Genomic DNA, 15,431 nt, shown 5'->3' on the forward strand with positions numbered 1-15,431 from the left:
GATGCCTATAATGTGTCCACTGTAGACATTCTTTATTTTTTATTTTTAAATTTTTATCCCACGATTTTGTAACCCAGTTTTCTTTTCACTTAGTTATCACCAATTATCTAATGTAATACTGGGCGCTACACTTCCTCTGCCAACCTGGGGGGGGGGGGGGGGGGGCAGCGGACTGACCTCATGCCTCCTTCTATGCATGAGGAGTCCAAGCTGCTTCTTTTCACCTGACATAGGGGAATTTCCCCGGGCCGGACGTAGCGCGTGGAAGGGACACGTTATTCCCGACCAGTTCCTTTCCCCTCCATCAGGCGCCCCGGCTGGCCAGGGGGAGGTAGTTTTAGAGACCAGGATTACTGCATGTTTTTTGTGAGGGTACCTACCCTAGGGGGACACAGGGAGAACATGCCAACTCCACACAGAAAGGCCCTTTCGCCAACCCCCGCCTCGGATATGGGCACTGGTGACGCGGAGGAGGAAACACGCCGCCAGTGCCCACAGCGTCCCCAGCGGGAATCGAACCCAGGACCTTCTAGCTGTGAGGCGACAGCACTACCAACTGTGCCACCGTGCCCCGTAGACATTTTAAAAGCACAGCTCAAGACCTACTTCTACACTCTTGCGTTTTGCGTAAAGCATTTACAATCCTGGTTGATATCCATGTCCTCCTCACTGTATCGCCTTATTCACTGCTATTACTTTGACGTTGCGTTATACCTTTAGCTTTTCCTTTTTCCCCCTCTATTGCTCTGTAAAGCTGCACGTTGAGCTGCATTTCATGTCGTGAAAGGTGCTCTACAAATACAGTTGTATTATTAGTACGTAAGGTATACCAATGATTTATTGACTTTGTGTACCGAGAGCTGTTTATCATCTATGTCTGCATGCCATACGCACAAACAGACAGTCACATATTTCTTCGTCATATGGTGACGGTGTCGCGTGCTGAACACGGCTGAGTGTACAAGCCCACACACGCACACGGACACACACACACACACACACACACACACACACACACACACACACACACACACACACACACACACACACACACACACACACACACAAGCACAACAATGTCAGCATAATGACCTGCTCCAGCTGTAGTTGTATGACGCGCTGCGACTGCAGGTCCCCGACCATGATCTCCACGTAGGGGTAACTGGACCCCGAGGTGGGCCGCTGGGTACGAGTGGACTGGACCTCCTTCAGGGGGAAGCGCACCATGGCCTCCTGAACACACACACGCACACGCACACGCGGTAAGCCATACAGCCTGGCTCACCAGTTAAAAATGACTGCTGAACATGGTCACAACACTAGAGGAGCAGCCTCTGAAAACATATAAGAATAAGAATAACACCTAAATCAAACTGTCTCAAAAACACTGGTGTATATATAGGGCAATAATTCTCTGGAATGCTCTGCCCAAAAACATCTTATCGACAATAAATAACAAAACTACTTTCAAAAGAAATGTCAAACGATACCTTGCCAATTTGTCAAGTATATAACTGATTTGAGTATTTGAGTTTATTGATAGTTTTTATCATGTGAATTTGTTTTTGTATTTTTAATTTAGTTTTTCCTGTTTTAATGTGAATTTTTACTTGTACATCTGTATTGTATTTGTGTTATTTAGGACCCCAGGAAGACTAGAGGCTCTTTCATGTGTCTCTAATGGGGATCCTTTAATAAACATAAACATAAACATGCACATGCACACGCACACGCACACGCACACGCACACGCACACACACACACACACACACACACACACACACACACACGCACACGCACACACGCACACACACACACACACACACACAAACAATGAATGTACAGTGCTACTTGGATTGGTGATGATCTGATGATGATCTGAGAACAGCATTTATAGAATCATGGATGGATGATTGCTGCGTGCGTTCACACTCACAGGGGCAGATGCAGAAGATGCAAAGATGCAAAGCTATACACATAGCGTGTTTATATAGCTTTGCATCTTTGTATCTGAAGTTGAAATCCGCTCGACGTCTTTGTAGCTGTATATAGCTTTACAAACGTCGGATGCATCATCGCGTCTTCATGTCGCTGGCTTCCCATTAACCCATTTTGGGGCGGGAACACCGTTTTGGTGTTAGCTTCATGTTATGCTTTGGCTATTTAAAAATAGCAGATCTACAAGCTCATAGCGCGCCACCGAGTGGCGCGCTGCGAGCTTGTAGGTCTGCTATTTTTGAAGAATCGTAGAACGACTGACATTTTTTTTAATCTGATCTCAGGTCAGAATGGGTTAACAATGAATGGCAGGCAGACTGTATATATTTGCATCCGCCCAGTGTGAGCAGCATAAGGAGATGGTGGCCACTGGCCAGCATCATGTCCAGCAGATGGAGACAGACACTTGACTACACAAGTATGCATGTTTGTATACACGTGCATGGCATGCGTGGGTGCGTGTGTGTGCGTGACATACATGAGTGTCCTTGTTGAGGAAGTGCAGTCCGTTTTGATTGACAGCCAGGATGCATGGGGCCTGGACAGAGGCGGAGCTAGAGCTCTGGATGTAGAAGAAGGAGGAGCCAAACATCGGGAAGGCACTGATCAGACCTGAAACAGACCGGTGTAACAAAGGTCAAAGGTCAAACCAAACCCTCACATGTAGGGATGTCCTGGGATTCAGATCAAACCCTCACATGTAGGGATGTCCTGGGATTCAAATCAAACCCTCACATGTAGGGATGTCCTGGGATTCAAATCAAACCCTCACATGTAGGGATGTCCTGGGATTCAAATCAAACCCTCACATGTAGGGATGACCTGGGATTCAGATCAAACCCTCACATGTAGGGATATCCTGGGATTCAAATCAAACCCTCACATGTAGGGATGTCTTGGGATTCAAATCAAACCATCACATGTAGGGATGACCTGGGATTCAAATCAAACCCTCACATGTAGGGATGTCTTGGGATTCAAATCAAACCCTCACATGTAGGGATGTCTTGGGATTCAAATCAAACCCTCACATGTAGGGATGACCTGGGATTCAAATCAAACCCTCCCATGTAGGGATGTCTTGGGATTCAAATCAAACCCTCACATGTAGGGATGTCTTGGGATTCAAATCAAACCCTCCCATGTAGGGATGTCTTGGGATTCAAATCAAACCCTCACATGTAGGGATGTCTTGGGATTCAAATCAAACCCTCACATGTAGGGATGTCTTGGGATTCAAATCAAACCCTCACATGTAGGGATGTCTTGGGATTCAAATCAAACCCTCCCATGTAGGGATGTCTTGGGATTCAAATCAAACCCTCACATGTAGGGATGTCTTGGGATTCAAATCAAACCCTCCCATGTAGGGATGACCTGGGATTCAAATCAAACCCTCACATGTAGGGATGTCCTGGGATTCAAACCAAACCCCCACATGTAGAGATGACCTGGGATTCAATTCACAGGCTCAACCAGGCCACATTACAGTGGAAGTCCTTGCTCTCATTAAAGATGGAGTGCCGTGATCCCCCCCCCCTAAAACATGATTATCAGTGTTTACTTTAAAGGAGAATTCCATGCTAGAATGCTTTCTTATCTTTCTTACCTTTCTTTGTAGTTGTTACGTCCCCACCAAAGAGGTCCAGGTGTTTTTTTGTGCAAAAACTCCTTATTGACTATTTTCCCTACCATAAGCCCTCAATGAATTGCATTGCATTGAATGGGAATTGAATGGGGCTATGGGGTGTTATGCTAGTTCGCTTATTTCCATCGAAAGAAGTAGTAAAGTGTGCCGCTTGGGATATTATTTACATTATGAAGAGAGGATATATACAAAGAAATTATAATTTTGAGCGATGGAAATAAGCAAATTAGCACAACACCCCATAGCCCCATTCAATTCCCATTCAATTCAATGCAATTCATTTAGGGCTTATGGTAGGGGAAACAGCCAAAAGGAGCTTTTGCACAAAATAACACCTGGACCTCTTTGGTGGGGACGTAACAACTACAAAGAAAGGTAAGAAAGCCTTTTAGTATGGAATTCTCCTTTAAATGGTGTTTTTATGTTAACACACCCACCAGTTCATTAAGTATACCTGGTATAAACCATCCACCGAACTCAAGCCTCGCCCACAGCGGTGTGTTGTATATGATAATGCGGAGGAGGGGGTTAGGGTTATGATGTCACAAAAATGGTGGATTTTTACAGTATTTTCGATTGGGCCTTTTGACTTTCAGAAAGAAACCAAAAATACAAAGGGCATGACATATTTGAATATTCTAACCACACCTGGGGGTCTATTCAAGTAATGTTAACTCCATCGACACATCGAATAACGGCACTCCGTACTTCGTTGTATGATGAATACAGATCCACAAGCTCACAGCGCACCGCAAATGTAACTCGATGTGAGCTTGTGCATCAGGCATTTTAAAAAAAAAAAGAAAAAAAAAATCAGATTGGAATAGGGTAATCCTGTACAGTACACACTGTGTGTGTGAGGGCCTGTACCTAGGAACTGTGCACGTGTGTAGGTGTGTGTGTGTGAGGGCCTGTACCTAGGAACTGTGCATGTGTGTAGGTGTGTGTGTGTGAGGGCCTGTACCTAGGAACTGTGCATGTGTGTAGGTGTGTGTGTGTGTGAGGGCCTGTACCTAGGAACTGTGCATGTGTGTAGGTGTGTGTGTGTGAGGGCCTGTACCTAGGAACTGTGCATGTGTGTGTGTGTGTGTGTGTGTGTGTGAGGGCCTGTACCTAGGAACTGTGCACGTGTGTACTGTGTAGGTGTGTGTGTGAGGGCCTGTACCTAGGAACTGTGCATGTGTGTAGGTGTGTGTGTGAGGGCCTGTACCTAGGAACTGTGCATGTGTGTAGGTGTGTGTGTGTGTGTGTGAGGGCCTGTACCTAGGAACTGTGCATGTGTGTAGGTGTGTGTGTGAGGGCCTGTACCTAGGAACTGTGCATGTGTGTAGGTGTGTGTGTGAGGGCCTGTACCTAGGAACTGTGCATGTGTGTAGGTGTGTGTGTGTGTGTGAGGGCCTGTACCTAGGAACTGTGCATGTGTGTAGGTGTGTGTGTGAGGGCCTGTACCTAGGAACTGTGCATGTGTGTAGGTGTGTGTGTGAGGGCCTGTACCTAGGAACTGTGCATGTGTGTAGGTGTGTGTGTGTGTGTGTGAGGGCCTGTACCTAGGAACTGTGCATGTGTGTAGGTGTGTGTGTGAGGGCCTGTACCTAGGAACTGTGCATGTGTGTAGGTGTGTGTGTGAGAGCCTGTACCTAGGAACTGTGCATGTGTGTGTGTGTGTGTGTGTGTGTGTGTGTGTGTGTGTGTGTGTGTGTGTGTGTGTGTGTGTGTGTGTGTGTGTGAGGGCCTGTACCTAGGAACTGTGCACGTGTGTACTGTGTAGGTGTGTGTGTGAGGGCCTGTACCTAGGAACTGTGCATGTGTGTAGGTGTGTGTGTGAGGGCCTGTACCTAGGAACTGTGCACGTGTGTACTGTGTAGGTGTGCGTGTGAGGGCCTGTACCTAGGAACTGTGCATGTGTGTAGGTGTGTGTGTGAGGGCCTGTACCTAGGAACTGTGCACGTGCGTAGGTGTGTGTGTGTGAGGGCCTGTACCTAGGAACTGTGCATGTGTGTAGGTGTGTGTGTGAGGGCCTGTACCTATGTGCACATGCGTAGGTGTGTGTGTGTGTGAGGGCCTGTACCTAGGAACTGTGCACGTGTGTAGGTGTGTGTGTGTGTGTGTGTGTGTGTGTGTGAGGGCCTGTACCTAGGAACTGTGCACGTGCGTAGGTGTGTGTGTGTGTGTGTGTGTGTGTGAGGGCCTGTACCTAGGAACTGTGCATGTGCGTAGGTGTGTGTGTGTGTGTGTGTGAGGGCCTGTACCTAGGAACTGTGCATGTGTGTAGGTGTGTGTGTGAGGGCCTGTACCTAGGAACTGTGCACGTGCGTAGGTGTGTGTGTGTGTGTGTGTGTGTGAGGGCCTGTACCTAGGAACTGTGCGCGGGCCTGGTTGGGGGTGAGGGGCTGGACCTGTGGCATGTGCTGAGAGATCACGTTGAGCCACTGCTGAGATCCCATCATGCCATAGAACTGGGGAGGAATACACTCCTGCACTTCTCGCCTATACAACACACACACACACACACACACACACACACACACACACACAGAAAAGAGCACGAGAGAACAGAGAATCAGAAAGGTAGACGCGCGTGTACGTACGTGTGCGTGCGCGTGTGTGTGTGTGTGTGTGTGTGTGTGTGCGTGCGTTTACAGGGTGGGCAGGTAGATGGTGTCCTTGGCACGGTGTTGTAAGGCTGCCAGTCTGGCCAGCTGCTGCAGCTGCTGCTCGCTGGCCTTCCCCTGGACGGGCACGACGGTCAGCAAGGCCTTCAGGTAGTCTGGCAACACCTGGACACAATGAGACAGAGAGACGGTCAGCAGGGCCTTCAGGTAGTCTGGCAACACCTGGACACAATGAGACAAAGAAGATCCATTGGCACCTTTCCTCTCTCTCTCCACGGGCCCTATTGTCTCTCTCTTACCAGTGGCGTGCACAGATAGACACTAGGGGGTGCTAGAGCACTGCCCTGCCCTTTTGGCAATGTGCAAAAAAACGTTTTATTTTTTAAGTGGTGCAACCACTTCTACATCCAGCTTGCAATGACCATGTACCTGTGTACCTGTGTGTGTACCTGTGTACCTGTGTGTGTACCTGTAACCATGAGCATGAGTGGTGTGCGCATGTGTGAAATTGGAACGAGAGAAGTATGTGACATGGCTGCCACCTGCTGGACGCAAACGATACAGAGAAGAAATTGGAACGATACAGAGAAGAAATTGGAACGATACAAATTGGAACGATACAGAGAACCAATAGACGGGAGTTGCACCACTCGGTTCACACTGGTGTGATTTTTTCTTAATTTATAGTGTGTGGACCATGGTGACATTGATCAAATCTTGATAAAAAAAACGCTTCTACTATTATATTATTTAGGTCCCCCACAATCTAAAGCTATGTTTCTATGTCAGTCGTTCTTTGATTAAAAAAAAATAGCAGACCTACAAGCTCGTAGCGCGCCACTTGGTGACGCGCTATGAGCTTGTAGATCGGCTATTTTTCAATAGCTAAAGCACCAAAATGGGTTCCCGCCCCAAAATGTGCTGCACAAGGTGCCCTTTTTTTCACTTGAGCACCTGCCCCTCTAAATGTCTGTGCACGCCACTGCCTCTCACCTTTCCTCTCTCTCTCCATGGGCCCTATTGTCTCTCTCTCACCTTTCCTCTCTCTCTCTATGGGCCCTATTGTCTCTCTCTCACCTTTCCTCTCTCTCTATGGGCCCTATTGTCTCTCTCTCACCTTTCCTCTCTCTCTCTCCATGGGCCCTATTGTCTCTCTCTCACCTTTCCTCTCTCTCTCTATGGGCCCTATTGTCTCTCTCTCACCTTTCCTCTCTCTCTCTATGGGCCCTATTGTCTCTCTCACCTTTCCTCTCTCTCTCCATGGGCCCTATTGTCTCTCTCTCACCTTTCGTCTCTCTCTCTATGGGCCCTATTGTCTCTCTCTCACCTTTCCTCTCTCTCTCTATGGGCCCTATTGTCTCTCTCTCACCTTTCGTCTCTCTCTCTATGGGCCCTATTGTCTCTCTCTCACCTTTCCTCTCTCTCTCTATGGGCCCTATTGTCTCTCTCTCACCTTTCCTCTCTCTATGGGCCCTATTGTCTCTCTCTCACCTTCCCCCTCCCTCTATGGGCCCTATTGTCTCTCTCTCACCTTTCCTCTCTCTCTATGGGCCCTATTGTCTCTCTCTCACCTTTCCTCTCTCTCTCCATGGGCCTTATTGTCTCTCTCTCACCTTTCCTCTCTCTCTCTATGGGCCCTATTGTCTCTCTCTCACCTTTCCTCTCTCTCCATGGGCCCTATTGTCTCTCTCTCTCACCTTTCCTCTCTCTCTCTATGGGCCCTATTGTCTCTCTCTCACCTTTCCTCTCTCTCTCTATGGGCCCTATTGTCTCTCTCTCACCTTTCCTCTCTCTCTCTATGGGCCCTATTGTCTCTCTCTCACCTTTCCTCTCTCTCTATGGGCCCTATTGTCTCTCTCTCACCTTTCCTCTCTCTCTCTATGGGCCCTATTGTCTCTCTCTCACCTTTTCTCTCTCACTCTATGGGCCCTATTGTCTCTCTCTCACCTTTCCTCTCTCTCTCTCTCTATGGGCCCTATTGTCTCTCTCTCACCTTTCCTCTCTCTCTCTCTCTATGGGCCCTATTGTCTCTCTCTCACCTTTCCTCTCTCTCTATGGGCCCTATTGTCTCTCTCTCACCTTTCCTCTCTCTCTCTATAGGCCCAAATTGTCTCTCTCTCACCTTTCCTCTCTCTCTATGGGCCCTATTGTCTCTCTCTCACCTTTCCTCTCTCTCTCCATGGGCCCTATTGTCTCTCTCTCACCTTTCCTCTCTCTCTCTATGGGCCCTACTGTCTCTCTCTCTCACCTTTTTTCTCTCTCTCTATGGGCCCTATTGTCTCTCTCTCACCTTTCCTCTCTCTCTATGGGCCCTATTGTCTCTCTCTCACCTTTCCTCTCTCTCTCTATGGGCCCTATTGTCTCTCTCTCACCTTTCCTCTCTCTCTATGGGCCCTATTGTCTCTCTCTCACCTTTCCTCTCTCTCTCTATGGGCCCTATTGTCTCTCTCTCACCTTTCCTCTCTCTCTCTATGGGCCCTATTGTCTCTCTCTCACCTTTCCTCTCTCTCTATGGGCCCTATTGTCTCTCTCTCACCTTTCCTCTCTCTCTCTATGGGCCCTATTGTCTCTCTCTCACCTTTCCTCTCTCTCTATGGGCCCTATTGTCTCTCTCTCACCTTTCCTCTCTCTCTCTCTATGGGCCCTATTGTCTCTCTCTCACCTTTTCTCTCTCACTCTATGGGCCCTATTGTCTCTCTCTCACCTTTCCTCTCTCTCTCTCTCTATGGGCCCTATTGTCTCTCTCTCACCTTTCCTCTCTCTCTCTATAGGCCCAAATTGTCTCTCTCTCACCTTTCCTCTCTCTCTATGGGCCCTATTGTCTCTCTCTCACCTTTCCTCTCTCTCTCTATGGGCCCTATTGTCTCTCTCTCACCTTTCCTCTCTCTCTCCATGGGCCCTATTGTCTCTCTCTCACCTTTCCTCTCTCTCTCTATGGGCCCTACTGTCTCTCTCTCACCTTTTTTCTCTCTCTCTATGGGCCCTATTGTCTCTCTCTCACCTTTCCTCTCTCTCTATGGGCCCTATTGTCTCTCTCTCACCTTTCCTCTCTCTCTCTATGGGCCCTATTGTCTCTCTCTCACCTTTCCTCTCTCTCTATGGGCCCTATTGTCTCTCTCTCACCTTTCCCCTCTCTCTCTATGGGCCCTATTGTCTCTCTCTCACCTTTCCTCTCTCTCTCTCCATGGGCCCTATTGTCTCTCTCTCACCTTTCCTCTCTCTCTCTCCATGGGCCCTATATTGTCGCCAGCGCTTTACCACTTTTATCACAAGACTTATTTTCCTTTTACTACTATTGAAAAACATTTTAAAATAGTTCGATCTATATTGACACATTGTGAGCTTCTATTTGAACTATTCAAAAATGTTTAAACAACAAACAAAAAAAGATGTAGGGGTAAGGCACTGTTGAAATAGGGCCCTGTCTCTTTCCCTCTACCACAGTGATTCACTACAGCCTGTGAACTGGGGCCCACTGGTGGGCCGTGAGGGTATTGCAAGTAAACCCCCAACTAATTGGCCAATGATAAAATGAGATTAATAGTAAAAAAAATGAATGTTCTTTACAACTTCAATGTAACTCTAAATGTGGACAAGAAAAATCTAAAATAATTGCTCCAGTGATTAGAAATTGATAATTCGGGGCACGGTGGCACAGTTGGTAGTGCTGTCGCCTCACAGCTAGAAGGTCCTGGGTTCGATTCCCGCTCGGGGCGCTGTGGGTGCTGGCGGCGTGTTTCCTCCTCCGCGTCATCAGTGCCCATACCCGAAGGCGGGGTTGGCGAAAGGGCCTTTCTGTGTGGAGTTTGCATGTTCTCCCCGTGTCCCCTTAGGGTAGGTACCCTCACAAAAAACATGCAGTAATCCTGGTCTCTAAAACTACCTCCCCCTGGCCAGCCGGGGCGCCTGATGGAGGGGAAAGGAACTGGTTGGAATAACGTGTTCCTTCCACACGCTACGTCCAACCAGGGAAACTCCCCCCTGTCAGGTGTAAAGGAGCAACTTGGACACTCAGGCATGAAGGAAGCATGAGTTAAGTCCGTTGCTCTCCCCAGGTTGGCGGAGAGTGTGTAGAGCCCAGGATCACATTAGATGATTGACACAGGGGTGAAAAATGGGTTACAAAATCGTGGGATAAAAAATATATTAAAAAAAAAAAGAAATTGATAATTCACAATATGTTCCTCATTATACGCTGAAACAACTCTCCAAGTCACTCTTTTAGTACGTAGACAAACACGAACACACGAGTTGATTCAGACAATAGAGGGTATGCATAAAGTGAATGGCAAATCGAGTGAGAGACAAAGTGAATTTAATGTTGCTTAACCCATTCTGACCGGGCACCCATTTTGGTGTTGGCATCATGTTATGCTTTAGCTATTGAAAAATAGCAGATCTACAAGCTCATATCGCGCCACCGAGTGGCGCGATACGAGCTTGTAGGTCTGCTATTTTTTGAAAAATCGAAGAACGACTGACATTTTTAGAATCTGATCTCAGGTCAGAATGGGTTCATCAGACCAGTGTGTGTCCGGCGGAAACCTCGTATGAATCTGATCTCAGGTCAGAATGGTTTAAAGACATTTATCAGATAGGACTTTTCTGTTTGCATGTACAGACTGTCAAGTCCAGAAAGTAGTTTTTTGCCACTCAATAGGCGTTCCCGCATAACTTCTGGGTATGATGATGCTGTCACGCGCATACCCTCTATATAAAGCATCACCAAAGCTCATACTGATTTCTTCAAATGTGACCAAATTTGACTGGGAGACTGCCATTGGATTTTTTTGAATTTTTGTTTTCTCATTTCATATCAAAGCAGGGAATCATAGCTTCAAATTGACATATTGGTTGTTCAGTTTGACCCACCAGTTTTGGAGATATGGCTTATAGAGTGATGTCTTGCAGAAAACAGCGAGTTGAGAAAACAGGCTTGAAAGCTTCTGTGGTCTCTAACATTACAATAGCTACATGTTTAAGCATTTTTTTCATATTTACATGTCAATTTCAGCTTTGACACTTATTTCAGACATGCTCTAGTATGTGAAGAGTCTGCCTGTGCTATTAACTCATTTTGAAAAAGAAAAAAAAAGGTTTTCTCCTCTGGTGAAAAGCTGGAATGTGCGCGATGGCAGTCTCTCAGTCAAATCTGGTCACAAATAGTAAAATCAACAGGAAGTTAAAGGTATATTCAGTGATTTCACTCAAAAAACCTTAGGTTTCGTTTTTGGCTGTGGGACCCAGCCTTTCGTCCAATCAGGATAGAGAGTCAAAAACGAAACCTAAGGTTTTTTGACCCCCAGGGGTTAACTGGGGACAGGGAGGAACTCCTTATATGGCCAGCACACTCTATAGTAGGGAGGATTATCACAACAAAACAAAAAAATAAGTGATATTTGAATTAAGTGAAATCACTGAATATACCTTTAACATTTTTATTCATAAAAAAACCCACAAAAAAGAGTAGGCTATGAGAGCTGTTTCAGCGTACAATGTGTAAGTCAATGAGTAGCATATTTTGAATTATCAATTTCTAATCACTGGAGCAACATTTTCTTTTTGATTTCTTGTCCACATTTGTCTTTAAAGGTTCCATTGACCCAAGCCGGAACGCAAATAAACATGCACGCGCCCCACAATTCAATATTATATATATCAATATTTTTTCTTTTTAACTGTAAATAATAGAAATATGCATTTAGCAGCCTTCAACCATTATGCAAATGAAATAACATCACACAATGAACTTGGTTACATAACCCATTAAGTTAGGATCCCAGTCATTCCTCCAGCCTCTACCTGGTTGTAGTGCATGGTGACGTAGAGCTCTACCTGGTTGTAGTTCTACCTGGTTGTAGTTCTACCTGGATGTAGTGCATGGTGACGTAGAGCTCTACCTGGTTGTAGTTCTACCTAGATGTAGTTCTACCTGGTTGTAGTTCTACCTGGATGTAGTTCTACCTGGTTGTAGTGCATGGTGACGTAGAGTTCTACCTGGTTGTAATTCTACCTGGTTGTAGTTCTACCTGGTTGTAGTTCTACCTGGTTGTAGTTCTACCTGGTTGTAGTTCTACCTGGTTGTAGTTCTACCTGGTTGTAGTTTTACCTGGTTGTAGTTTTACCTGGTTGTAGTTCTACCTGGTTGTAGTTTTACCTGGTTGTAGTTCTACCTGGATGTAGTTCTACCTGGTTGTAGTTCTACCTGGTTGTAGTTCTACCTGGATGTAGTTCTACCTGGTTGTAGTTCTACCTGGTTGTAGTTCTACCTGGTTGTAGTTCTACCTGGTTGTAGTTCTACCTGGTTGTAGTTCTACCTGGTTGTAGTGCATGGTGACGTAGAGTTCTACCTGGTTGTAGTTCTACCTGGTTGTAGTTCTACCTGGATGTAGTTCTACCTGGTTGTGGTTATACCTGGTTGTAGTTCTACCTGGTTGTAGTTCTACCTGGTTGTAGTTCTACCTGGTTGTAGTGCATGGTGACGTAGAGCTCGTTGTCCAGCTTGAGGGTCTGACTCCAGATGACCCTCCTGAACCACAGGCTGTAGTTGGCGTCCACTGGCTCCGCCTCCGTGGCGATGTCCAGGATGTACTCTCGCTTGTTCAAGGGACGAACGTTCTGACCTGAACGCAGACAGGGAGACATGCAGACAGGGAGACAAACATTATTATATACAGAAAGGCAGCATTCAGGAGAATCCTGCCTTCTGAACTTGAACACAGTATTTTGCGTTTATAAATCCATGTCATTACACCGCATCTCCACTTGCTAAAGAGTGCAGGGTTGCACCCCGGAAATAGGTGATGTACAAACTCTCAGCTCGTTTGTAGATTGGAGCTTGTAGATCTGCTATTTCCGCTATTTTTGTCCAAAAGTGCCCACTTACGGGATTTCAGCCCCTGCCCCTCTAACACTCTCTGCGTGTCCCTGATACCGACCACTGTTTGCTATTCATGACTAAGTTAGTTAGTTAGTAGGGTGAGTGATTTTCTTTGGTTAACATAACTGTTGAAAAGCTCTATATTGTGATAGTACTGTGTGTTTGTTCAGGAACAGGAGTCTCCATGTCTCTCCAGCTTTTTATTAAACGGAAAATGCATATCCAGGTCGGGATAGTAATTTGGTCCAACCAGGATAGAGAACTCAGTCAGGAGGAGGATACAGATTAAGATTTGTGGACACAAATAAATAAAAAATTTGAACTGGAACACTATAATAAGTCAAGCTGATGAATGGCTACTTTCTCCTGATTGGCTGAAATTTTGTCACCTCCCTGAAAATGTATTTTCTGTTCATTAAAGAGCTGGAGAGACAGGAGAATATGGTGATTTAGCCTTTTAACAAAAAAAACATTTTGTTTCAACCAAAAACCAAAAACTCACTTTACCCTATGTAAGAAAGGCCCTGGACAGTGCTCACACACAAGCATACGCACAGCACTCACAAGCATACACAAGCAGCACACACACACACGCATACACAGTGGAGAGGCCCTGATTGCCACAGGTGTTTTGGGTGCTGATCACTCAGCTATTTGACTTTGAAGTTAACTGATCAAAGACTAGCTCCTTAACCCTTGGCCTACAATTCACGGAAAAAACGGAATTAATCGAAAAATCTAAACCTCCCGTTAACGGAAAAAACGGAATGACAATCAATATCAGTTATCACGGGGTCAAAAGAGCAAAAATTAATATTTTTTCGCTAATAGCACTAATGTTGGATGTAATTTACCAAAAAACGGCCGAAATCCGCGTGATCGTGCGCTATCGTGGACGCGCGCCGTCTCCATGTGCGTCGCTGTAAAAAATGTGATATTTTGCGATCTTTTGGGGTTGATTTGAGGTTAATTTGACTTAGTTATGAAAAATATAGCATTAGCTTAGCAATCCGGACCAGCCAAGCTATTGACTAGGGTCAAAATACTACAGGATGTTGTTGATCGTTCAACCGGAAGTGACTTAGGAAGATCCGTCTATTTTAGCCAAAATCAGCATGATGGTGCTTTCCCACCATCTGGTGGCGAATCGAGAGAATACATTTGCAATGAATGAAGAAAAAAAAACATCTCTTCAATCCATCAGATCTTTCTTGTAAGTTAAAACGATGAATTAAAAATATGCCAATTTGTTACCCAAACAAAAAAATTGGGACTGGCATTCCAAGGGTTGGCTGTATGGCCTTATTGGTCAAATAGTAATTTAGCCTCGCACACTGCAATCAGAGCTAGTGATTCCAGCTTGATGTGCCACAGAGCTTCATTTTAGTTCAGTTTGGCCAACAGTAAGGACCTGTGCAGTGTGTGTCATTCTTGCTATGTGAGTAGCAGTTTTTGTGGGTGTTTTGTGATTATGTGTTTAGTTAATTCAGTATAGTGTGCCATCATGTGCTACGTGCTATGTGTGCTATGTTAATTGCCTGCATTTTATTTGATAGTTTCTGTACACTTTAAGCCAAGTTTGCCAACAATGTGTGCGGTCGTAATGTTTGTTGACTTCTGTCAAGTTACAGTACCTTTTCTGTTAACTGATATATACTAGTACATCATATGTTGCTATGGTGTATTTATATAATTAAGTTAATTATTAGTTTTATGGCCAATTCAGCATGAGACATGTTCAGAGTGTTTCACACTAGGCCTATACTATACAGTGTACAATTGGCAATTTAGGCATTTAGTCTGTGTTAGTCATGTTTTAAGAGCATGTATGTTTTTTGTTGCTTTATTTTCAGACCATACTGTCACTGGTCAGTGTCATACTCTATTGTCAAAGTGAAGTAAACTCAAGTCTAGAAGCAAGGTGGTGGTCCATTGTCTTGTTCTGATCGACATTCAGGGGCGAGTGCTAATTCCAACCAGTATACAGTCCTTTTCAGTAACCCTCAGCTACACCCTAGCTTTAATAACTGGCCAACATGGTGCCGTTTGTATCATAGACTGCAACAACAAAAACTTGAAACATTTTCATGATCTCCTCTTAACCCCGCCCACCAGCTATTTAGTTTTCTTTTGCAACATTAGTGTCATAGCATTAACACATTGACATCTGAGTCAGGAGGACACTCATCAATTATTGCAAAGCTGAGACGATAACAAAAGGCAACGTGTGGCGCTGAGCATGGAAGAAAGATCAGTTTAAATGGACTGACTACCGGCGACGGTGTCATGCAGA

General features: G+C 45.6%; 1 protein-coding gene across 1 annotated transcript in view; it reads right to left on the reverse strand.

Moving 5' to 3' along the window:
- myo15aa (myosin XVAa) overlaps window positions 1-15,431 on the reverse strand; it is a gene marked incomplete at its 3' end in the record, with an annotated part of 141,253 nt that overhangs the window by 2,415 nt on the left and 123,407 nt on the right. Inside the window, 5 exon segments of the mRNA XM_083779210.1 lie at window positions 1,093-1,233; window positions 2,477-2,610; window positions 6,000-6,133; window positions 6,287-6,423; window positions 12,721-12,881. Coding sequence (XP_083635336.1) covers window positions 1,093-1,233; window positions 2,477-2,610; window positions 6,000-6,133; window positions 6,287-6,423; window positions 12,721-12,881 — 707 coding nt within the window.

The sequence above is a fragment of the Protomyctophum parallelum genome, assembly GCF_964188405.1.
Source record: "Protomyctophum parallelum genome assembly, chromosome: 13".
Lineage (NCBI taxonomy): Eukaryota > Metazoa > Chordata > Actinopteri > Myctophiformes > Myctophidae > Protomyctophum > Protomyctophum parallelum.